Genomic DNA, 11,112 nt, shown 5'->3' with positions numbered 1-11,112 from the left:
CAGGACCAAAGGCTACGCTTTTCAGCTTCCATTTTTACCAGAATAGGCTACGCTTTTCAACGCTACTGCATCACTTGTAAAACGTAGCCGCATTGTATATTATAGCTACTCTATATAAGTGTAGCCCTAGGTCTCTTTTTTTTAAAAAATTTCTGTATAACCATAGCTACTCTTTATAAGTGTAGCCTTAGGTCCTTCATTATTTTTTTTTTAATTTTCTATATGTATATAATATTCTAATAACTTTTTATAAAACATAATATTTAATAATATTATTACATATATAATTTTACATTTTTATTTAAATGAGTTAAATATTATAAAATAAAAATAAATACATAATTATACTAAATAATTTCTTTAAATAATAAAAATTATCTCTAACCAAAATATATTTACAATAATGATAAAAAAAGGTTTTGCATAAGCAATAAATTTCACTATGAATGCTGATGTACCAGGGGCATAACCAATATATTATATACAAATGGGTCTGTTCATATTTTACAAAATCAGAAAGAAAAAAAAAGTTACAAAATTTGGATGGAAAAATGAAGAGAATAATCCACACCTCAAAAATATATGCACTTGTCTGACCACACAAACTATGGCATATTCATGAGATTAGCACCAGAAAAATGACTTGTGATGAAAACCATGGTTAACCATGGTCCATATGTTTGAATAAAACCCATCAGATCTTTCAAGTAGATCCACGTGAAGGAAACCACTCGAACATATAACTTTGTCAGCAAGAAAACATGATGTACATCGAGCAAAGATGAAGTCTGCATTCACCTTCATATATCTTCCATCGTTGCAAAGTTTTTCTCTTCCAATAAATCTTGAATGAGTCTACAATGGACAGATACAAGGAACTATTTTGTTCATGAGAATGCACATTGTGAGGGAACAAGTAAAAGAGAATCTGTAATATTGGAAAAAGAACTAAAGCAGAATGCACAGGTCAAGAAAGTGAACCTTTTTATAAAATGGCAAAAGATTTATGAACCGCAAAAATATGTGGCACTCTTCAAATGAGAAATCAAATATGAGGAAAAATAATTAAAAAAAAAAAGATAAAAATAGCCTTAGGCGTTTGAGCATATTATCATACAAGACAATAAAAAATTAAGACACTCTTTAGGTTTTTCTTTTTCTTTTTTCATTTTTTTTAAAAAATTGTATTTGTTTTACAGAAAAGTAGAGCGTAGAGTAGAAGAAATTACCATAATGACAAACATAATTCATGAATGCATTTTTATTTTTGCTGCTTATCTTCCACAGATAAATAATGGTGCCCCATATGTGCTTTTGTTTCTACTTTCTACTACTGTTGTTTACTCAAACTGTTATATAATTAACCTTTTTTCACTCAAAATAATGGTTTCAGTTGTTCAGAATTGAATATGCCTTCCAAGAAAAAGGATACAAAAAATATCAAATATAACAAAGCCACTACAATGTTTATGAAAAGATAAATTAACTATCCAACAAGCAGTTCCCAAATGTAGGGTGTAACTGCAGTGCACACATAATAGGCATGAATCATAGTTATATCATATATGCTATATTAGTTATAATTTAGTGTACAAACTGACATGCTATAGTTTCAACAGTAATCTAGATTATATATACCTGCAGTGTGGTGCTGCATGCTTTTCACAGCCGAACATCATGTCTTAATAAGTCAAAAAACACCTGTAAAATCTCATCAGAAGAATGCAACAAAGTGAACCTTTGCTAGAATGGAATTAAAAAGATGCTAAATACATTTCTAAATGACTCCCTTTACAAAAGGAAAACTGCAATGACAGCGGAGAAAGGCAATGATTACTGGCTTATTGCTGTGTGTGCTTAAAAAAGTCCTCTCTGATTTGCATGTTTAATTCCAAGCATGTTATAAAAATCATTTAACAATAATGTAGAACCAAAGATAAGAGGAAAATGACGGCGCTAATTGCTGAGACATTGGAACTATTCTCATGTTAGGAGTCTAATAGCAATGCCATTTGGCTAGCCTTGTACCAGTTCGACATAGTTAACATAATTATATCATGTCAGTGTTATTGCTTTTGTCACCTCATATTATATATAACACAAAATGATTAAGGATTCTATTTTTCATCATCTATTACATTTTTACCATTTATTTTAACATCGTTGTTGTTGCAATCATGTCAATGAATCCAAGCGTACCTTAGAACTTCTTAACAGAGTAAGCAGGACAAGCGTCCATTCTTTAAGCTTGACAGAGCACATGTGAGCAAGGAGAAAGTAAGTATCCAATTGTCTCTGTAATTTGAAGCTGATAACATAAAATAATGTCATTAGTGAGCAGCAAAGAAAATATTAGAATATATCTACCTAAGCTTCAGCACTTAACTGTCGAAATTATTGCACCAGGATATAAATTGGCTTCAGCACTTCAGTTAATTATCTGCATTAACCCTTAAATAAATTTATTATCTCCAGAAATTGGACAGATTTTAACTCTCAGTAAATTATCATAGAAAAATAAAACTATTCCAACATCACCTATGAGACTATAGCAACCAAGATCATCAAGGTTTGGGTTGGTTATACAAGAGAATTAAGAAGAAGAAGGAGAAATGGAAAATGGAAAATGAAAATTATGAGTTACTAAAATCACTAAACCATATAAAGAGATAAGGGATGTTACTAACACCAAATTGAAAGCTTTCAGTTCATACTTAAAACACAGATCTAATTTCTGATACTCACTGTAGTAGGCATAACCCTTCCTTTTTCTTTATGAAAAGGATTATACACAATTACTCATACAATTCATAACAACAGTTTCAAAATTCAAATAAAAAAGAAAACTCGCAAAATCCTCAACATGCCAAGAAGCAGGCACAACAAAAATTAGTTGGGCAAGCTAAGTCTGGAGCTCCATGAGATCCCAAACCACACAAATGAAAAGGCGGTGTGAAAAAAAGGGGAAAATAGTGGGAAAAATACAAAAACAGAAAGAAGAAAGCAAAGTAAGGAAGTAGCATGGAAGTCTTCAAATACATGTAAGAACTAGAAAAGGAAAAATTAAGGGGAAAAAAATTAAGCTTTGCCACCAACCTTAATCCTCTCTTGTTCTTCTCACAGGAGCCTGACAGAATCACCAAGAGCACCGGCTTTGCCACCAACCTTAATCCTCTCTTGAAGGAACTTTTCCTGAACTTTTTTTGGATGCAACCTGATAAAACCAATTAAATTAAGCTTAGGATAAAACCATAAAGAATAATTAGGCAAAAATATGATTTATAAAACATGTTTTGATGACTCTTTATGATTAATACATATTATTTATTCATACATGTTTTGGTGACTCTTTATAATTAGGAAAAATAAATAAAATTAATGCATGTTTTGAGTGTAGTAATTAACTACCACTTTTCAACAAAAAACCAACAACTTCAGCTAATTCCTTTGTCTCTTTCATGTTAAAAGCCTTAGTCAGCTCTAAAATATCTCTAAATCAGATTGATTAAGCATGAAAAAGGCAAGTATCAATAGATTATAAACCATGGCAATTTGTCAAAACATTGAATATAAAAAAGGAAATGGGATTCACAAGTTATAATGCAGTCAGGACATAAAATAAAATAAAAAAATCAACATAAAACTTAATTAATTTTCTCCAAAAAGTGCTACAACCTTTGCCAATTATATATCACTACAGATAACTCAATTAGGTTAATAATGTGATTAAGTGTGCTTATGTGGAGAGATTTATTATCAAATATTAATTTAAAATACTCGTTACACAAAATCAACGCTCAGATTTGTAATGAACCTTTTTTCTATGCATCATCAATGAATTCTTTGTAGCAATGTAATAAACCATAAGTCCTAAAAGAACACACAGGGAATGATTGAGGACAAGAATCAAAATTAAATCTCAAGACAACTGTAATTAAACTGCGTGCAAATAATAATTAGAATATTTTGACAGAATTTGAATTTATTTCAAGGACTAAACTAGCTAAATTTAGAGTGCAAAATCTTAAGCCCTGAACTAGCCAGGGGAAAAAAAACTATGGCAATTACATGGATTCAATCAGCAAAATATAGCAAAATCAATAAACCCTGATGAAGCAATATACAAAATCATAAAGCAAAATGTAAAATCAAAAAGCAAATTCTAACAAAGGAAGAAAGATTTAATACTATTCAGATTTAACATATAAATTTCAGTACATGTCCTCTAATTATTGCTTTTCTCTTAATCAATACTATTCAGATTTAGAATCAATATGTCATCATTCTCTGTTATTCAGATTCACAACACCAACAGGAACAAAAAAAAGTTACACAGCAACAACACCAACAATTAAATCACAATAACATAATAAAAACATGAAAAAAACAATAACAGACGGAATTCGTACTCAGATGCAGGACAGAACTCAAACCAAGATGAGGGAGAGGGAGCAGTGGAGCACAGGCGACGGAACTGGAACAAACAACAGCAGTGGAACAGAGGCGACGCAACGCAATGATAAAGAGAAGTTGCGACGGCGCTGGAGCAGTAGGAGCGGGGACGGCGGCTGGACCAGATTCGACGGCGGCGACACAGCTTGAAAAAGAGAACAGCGGCTAGGGTTTTTCTTTGAGAGAGAGAAGAACTTCAATGTCTCGGTGAGTGGTGAGCGACGAAGATGAGGAGTGGTGATGGTGAGTGGTGAGCGAAGGTGAAGATGAGGAGCGGCGCGGTGAGTGGTGAGCGATGGTGAGAAGACAAAGGATAAGAGCGACGGTGAGTGGGGGTGAGCAAATGTGAAGACGAAGGAGAAGGGCGACGGCGAGTGGTGGTGGCGTGAAAACGGCGTGAAGCAGAGAAGGAGCTGAGCAAGGCGCGTGTTTTTGGAGGAGAAGAACGAGGGTTTCTACAAAGAAAACAAAATTCATTTAAGTATAGGTGAGTATCTTAGGCATCACTTTTGAAGCGCACCCAAAACTTAGTAAATAGGCTACCCTCAAAAAACGCTCTCTTTGGTACAAAAAATGTACCCATAAATATCAACATATGGCTACGCTTTATAAGTGATTTCTATAATACCTAAGGCTACACTTTTTAAATGATGCCAGAATTGTGTTTCCTTTTCTCTAAGAAAAAGGCAACACTGAGAAAAGCGTAGCCTATTCATAGAATAGGCTACGCTTTTCAAATGTAGCTTAAAAAAAGTGTGGCCGAATGGGTATTTTTCTTGTAGTGTATAAACCAAAGTGCAAAATGCAGAAATACAGTAAAAGAAAAATGTGCAGGTACTGAATGATACATAAGATAAGATAAAATAAAAATAAAAATACAGAAAATAAACAAAACAAACAAAATAGGATAAAAGAGAGTCTGAAAGTGGTTCACCAAAATAAAGTTCGCTAGAGATGGCGACCTCCCCACACTTAAATAATAGTATCGTCCTCGATGCTCAACCAAGCTGGGTGTAAAGAAGTGTCATCTCTGGACGGATGTGCAGTAGATGTCTCTGTGGTGATCTGAGGCTCTGCAGTCTGTATGAGTGTCGGAGGGTCTGCCTGCTGAAGTAGAGGCTTGATGAGCGGATAATTTATACGCTTTTTGGCATTGTTTTTAGTATGTTTTTAGTAGAATCTAGTTACTTTTAGGGATGTTTTCATTAGTTTTTATGCTAAATTCACATTTCTGGACTTTACTATGAGTTTGTGTGTTTTTCTATGATTTCAGGTATTTTCTGGCTGAAATTGAGGGACTTGAGCAAAAATCAGATTCAGAGGTTGAAGAAGGACTGCTGATGCTGTTGAATTCTGACCTCCCTGCACTCAAAATGGATTTTCTGGAGCTACAGAACTCAAAATGGCGCGCTTCCAATTGCGTTGGAAAGTAGACATCCAGGGCTTTCCAGCAATATATAATAGTCCATACTTTGCCCAATTTTAGATGACGCAAACTGGCGTTCAACGCCAGCTCTCTGCCCAATTCTGGCGTTCAGCGCGAGAAACAAGTTGCAAAGTGGAGTTCAACGCCCAAACTGGCACAAAAGTTAGCGTTCAACTCCATAAAGAGCCTCTGCACGTGTAACATTCAAGCTCAGCCCAAGCACACACCAAGTGGGCCCCGGAAGTGGATTTATGCATCAATTACTTACTTTTGTAAACCCTAGTAGCTAGTTTATTATAAATAGAACTTTCTATCATTGTATTTTCATCTTTGGATTATCTTTTGATCTATTGAGAACGTTTGGGGGCTGGCCATTCGGCCATGCCTGGACCTTCATTACTTATGTATTTTCAACGGTAGAGTTTCTGCACTCCATAGATTAAGGTGTGGAGCTCTGCTGTTCCTCAAGAGATTAATGCAAAGTACTACTGTTTTCTATTCAATTCATCTTATTTTGCTTCTAAGATATTCATTCGCACTTCAACCTGAATGTGATGAACGTGACAATCATCATCATTCCCTATGAACGCGTGCCTGACAACCACTTCCGTTCTACATTAGATTGAATGAGTATCTCTTAGATCTCTTAATCAGAATCTTCGTGGTAAAAGCTAGATTGATGGCGGCATTCATAAGAGTCCGGAAAGTCTAAACCTTGTCCGTGGTATTCCGAGTAGGACTCTGGGATTGAATAACTGTGACGAACTCCAAACTCGTGAGTGCTGGGCGTAGTGACAGACACAAAAGGATAGTAAATTCTATTCCAGTATGATCGAGAACCTCCAAGATGATTAGCCATGCAGTGACAGCGCATCGGACCATTTTCACAGAGAGGAATAGGATGCAACCAACGACAAGAGTGATGCCTCCAGACGATTAGTCGTGCTGTGACAGAGCATTTGGACCATTTTCCCGAGAGGATTGAAAGTAGCCATTGGCACTGGTGACATCCTTACATAAAGCCAGCTATAGAAAGGAGTAAGATGGATTGGATGAAGACAGCAGAAAAGCAGAGGTTCAGAGGAATGAATGCATCTCCATACGCTTATCTGAAATTCTCACCAAGGATTTACATAAGTATTTCTATCCTTATTTTAGTATTAATTTCGAAAACTCCATAACTATTTTATATCCGCTTGACTGAGATTTACAAGGTGACCATAGCTTGCTTCATACCAACAATCTCCGTGGGATCGACCCTTACTCACGTAAGGTTTATTACTTGGACGACCCAGTGCACTTGCTGGTTAGTTATGCGAAGTTGTGAAGATATGTTTAGACCATGGTTCTGTGCATCCGTTTTTGGTGCCATCGCCAGGGAATCAATTTCGAACAATAATTCACAACCTGAGTAACAATTTCGCATACCAAGTTTTTGGCGCCGTTGCCGGGGATTGTTTGAGTTTGGACAACTGACGGTTCATCTTGTTGCTCAGATTAGGTAATTTTCTTTTTGTTTTGTTTTCAAAAATTTTTCAAAAAATCTTTCAAAAATTTCTCCTTTGTTTTTGAAAAAATTTTTAAAATAAAAAAAATATTTTCAAAAATATTATTTTTTCTTCAGAGTTTTTAAGAATGAATTCTAGTGTTTCATGAAACATGTTGAATCCTATCTGGCTGTATAGCCATACCCAAACTGCTTTGGGATTGGTCTTCAACTAATCACCTCAATGGATGTAATTTACATACTAAAGCTTGGCTGGCTATTAGGCCATGCCTGACCCTTTGATTGGAGCTTTAGTCTAAAGAGCATAAGATTCCTGGAATTCATATTAAAAATTTTGGAATCCTTATTTTTCTTTTTCAAAATGATTTTCGAAAAAATTAAAAGAAAATACAAAAAATTCATAAAATCATAAAAATAAAAAATATTTCATGTTTCTTGTTTGAGTCTTGAGTCAAGTTGAAAGTTTGGTGTCAATTGCATATTCATTTTGCATTTTTTGAAAATTCATGCATTCATAGTGTTCTTCATGATCTTCAAGTTGTTCTTGGTAAGTCTTCTTGTTTGATCTTGATTTTTTCTTGTTTTGCATCTGTTCTTGTTTTTCATGTGCATTTTTGCATCCATAGAGTCTAAACATGAAAGATTTCTAAGTTTGGTGTCTTGCATGTTTTCTTTGCATATAAAAATTTTCAAAAATAAGTCTTCATGTTCATCATAACATTCAAAGTGTTCTTGGTGTTCATCTTGACATTCATAGCATTCTTGCATGCATTCATTGTTTTGATCCAAAAATTTCCATGCATTGAGCATTTTTAGTGTTTTTCTCTCTCATCATAAAAATTCAAAAAAATAAAAAAAATATCTTTCCCTTTTTCTCTCTTAAAATTTCGAAAATTAGATTTGACTTTTTCAAAAATTTTTAAAATCTACTTGTTTTCATGAGTCAAATCAAATTTTCAATTTAAAAATCTTATCTTTTTCAAAATCTTTTTTAAAAAAAAATCAAATCTTTTTCATTTTTCTTAGTTATTTTCGAAAATTTTTAAAAAATATTTTTCAAAGATCTTTTTCTTATTTTTATATCAAATTTTCGAAAATAACAATAACAATTAATGTTTTGATTCAAAAATTTCAAGTTTGTTACTTACTTATTAAGAAAGATTCAAACTTTAAGTTCTAGAATCATATCTTGTGATTTTTTGTGAATCAAGTCATTAATTGTGATTTCAAAAATCAAATCTTTTTTCAAAACTAATTTCAATCATATCTTTTCAAAAATATCTTTCTATCTTATCTTTTTCAAAATCATATCTCTTTCAAAAATTTGATTTCAAAATATCTTTTCTAACTTCCTAACTTCTTATCTTTTCAAAATTTGTTTCAACTAACTAACTAACTTTTTGTTTGTTTCTTATCCTTTTCAAAACTACCCAACTAACTCTCTCTCTCTAATTTTCGAAAATATCTTCCCTCTTTTTCAAAATTTCTTTTTAATTAACTAATTATTTTAATTTATGATTGTAATTTTCGAAAAATTACTATCCTTTTTCAAAAAAACTATTTTCGAAAATCACTAACTCTTTTTCAAAAATAATTTTCGAAAATTCTCCCCCTCTCTCATCTCATTCTAATTATTTATTCATCTACTAACTTCTCTTCATCTCACAACACTACTCCAATCCTCACCTTTGTGCTTGGATTCTCCATTCTCCCCTTCTTTACATTACATTCTTTGCTTACACAAGGGAATCTCTATACTGTGACATAGAGGATTCCTCTTCTTTTCTTGTTCTCTTCTCTTTCTTATGAGCAGGATCAAGGAAAAAGGCATTCTTGTTGAAGCTGATCCAGAACCTGAAAGGACTTTGAAGAGGAAACTAAGAGAAGCCAAATTACAACAATCCAGAAGCAACCTTATTGAAAATTTCGAACAAGTAAAGGAGATGGCAGCCGAACCCAACAACAATAATGCAAGGAGAATGCTTGGTGACTTTACTGCACCTAATTCCAATTTACATGGAAGAAGCATCTCCATTCCTGCCATTGGAGCAAACAACTTTGAGCTGAAACCTCAGCTAGTTTCTCTGATGCAGCAGAACTGCAAGTTTCATGGACTTCCATCTGAAGATCCTTTTCAGTTCTTAACTGAATTCTTGCAGATATGTGATACTGTTAAGACTAATGGAGTAGATCCTGACGTCTACAGGCTCATGCTTTTCCCTTTTGCTGTAAGAGACAGAGCTAGAGTGTGGTTGATGAATGGAATGCAAGCTGCATCCAACAGTACTCAAGAGGCATCTTCTGAGGAAGAAGCTTATGATCCCGAGAACCCTGCAATAGCAGAGTTAAAATACTTGGGTGAACCATATGGAAACACCTACAATCCATCATGGAAAAATCACCCAAATCTCTCATGGAAGGATCAAAAGCCTCAACAAGGCTTTAATAATGGTGGAAGAAACAGATTTAGCAATAGTAAGCCTTTTCCATCATCCACTCAGCAGCAGACAGAGAATTCTGAGCAGAATCCATCTAGCTTAGCAAATTTAGTCTCTGATCTATCTAAGGTCACTGTGAGTTTCATGAATGAAACAAGGTCTTCTATTAGAAATTTGGAAGCACAAGTGGGCCAGCTGAGTAAAAGGATCACTGAAATCCCTCCTAATACTCTCCCAAGCAATACAGAAGAGAATCCAAAAGGAGAGTGCAAGGCCATTGAATTAATTACCATGGCCGAACCCACAAGAGAGGAGAAGGACGTAAATCCCAAGGAAGAAGACCTCCTGGGACATCCAGTGATCAATAAGGAGCTTCCCTCTGAGGAACCAAAGGACTCTGAGGCTCATCTAGAGACCATAGAGATTCCATTGAACCTCCTTATGCCATTCATGAGCTCTGATGAGTACTCCTCTTCTGAAGAGAATGAGGATGTTACTGAAGAACAAGCTGCCAAGTTCCTTGGTGCAATCATGAAGTTGAATGCCAAATTATTTGGCATTGAAACTTGGGAAGATGAACCTCCCTTGTTCACCAATGAACTAAATGATGTGGATCAACTGACATTGCCTCAGAAGAAACAGGATCCTGGAAAGTTCTTAATACCTTGCACCATAGGCACCATGATCTTTAAAGCTCTGTGTGACCTGGGTTCAGGGATAATCCTCATGCCCCTCTCTGTAGTAGAGAAACTGGGAATCTATGGGGTGCAAGCTGCTAAAATCTCATTAGAGATGGCAGACAATTCAAGAAAACAGGCTTATGGACAAGTAGAGGACGTGTTAGTAAAGGTTGAAGGCCTTTACATCCCTGCTGATTTCATAGTCCTGGATACTGGAAAAGAAGAGGATGAATCCATCAACCTAGGAAGACCTTTCCTAGCCACAGCAAGAGCTGTGATTGATGTGGACAGAGGAGAATTGATCCTTCAATTAAATGAGGATAACCTTGTGTTTACAACTCAAGGATCTCTCTCTGCATCCATGGAGAGGAAGAATAAAAAGCTTCTCTCAAAGCAGAGTCAACCAAAGCCCCCACAGTCAAACTCTAAGTTTGGTGTTGGGAGGCCACAACCAAACTCTAAGTTTGGTGTCAAACCCCCATATCCAAACTCTAAGTTTGGTATTGGGAGGTCTCAACAAAGCTCTGCACATCTGTGAGGCTCCATGAGAGCCCACTGTCAAGCTATTGACATTAAAGAAGCGCTTGTTGGGAGGCAACCCAATGTTTA

At 35.0% G+C, this 11,112-nt stretch overlaps 1 protein-coding gene across 11 annotated transcripts in view; it reads right to left on the bottom strand.

Moving 5' to 3' along the window:
• Window positions 1-4,728, bottom strand: part of LOC107607370 — a 6,311-nt gene extending 1,583 nt beyond the window's left edge. Inside the window, exons 1-6 of one of the 11 annotated variants that reach the window (XR_002350052.1) lie at window positions 4,410-4,728; window positions 3,097-3,214; window positions 2,387-2,451; window positions 2,200-2,308; window positions 1,639-1,701; window positions 405-878 (exon numbers count right to left, since the gene is read on the bottom strand). Coding sequence is in view for 4 of the 11 variants with exons in the window: in XM_021105981.1 (XP_020961640.1) it covers window positions 1,663-1,701; window positions 2,200-2,308; window positions 3,097-3,214; window positions 3,409-3,460 (318 nt within the window). In the remaining 7 variants the exon portion in view is untranslated. Of the gene's footprint in view, window positions 1-404; window positions 879-1,638; window positions 1,702-2,199; window positions 2,309-2,386; window positions 2,452-3,096; window positions 3,215-3,408; window positions 3,724-4,409 lie in introns of those variants that run through there. The other 10 variants (XR_002350051.1, XR_002350047.1, XR_002350049.1 and 7 more) reach the window with 10 other exon arrangements.

This window comes from Arachis ipaensis, chromosome B07 (assembly GCF_000816755.2).
Source record: "Arachis ipaensis cultivar K30076 chromosome B07, Araip1.1, whole genome shotgun sequence".
Classification (NCBI taxonomy): Eukaryota; Viridiplantae; Streptophyta; class Magnoliopsida; order Fabales; family Fabaceae; genus Arachis; species Arachis ipaensis.
The sequence above is the reverse complement of the archived record's forward strand: the minus strand, read 5'-3'. Positions and strand labels throughout refer to the sequence as shown.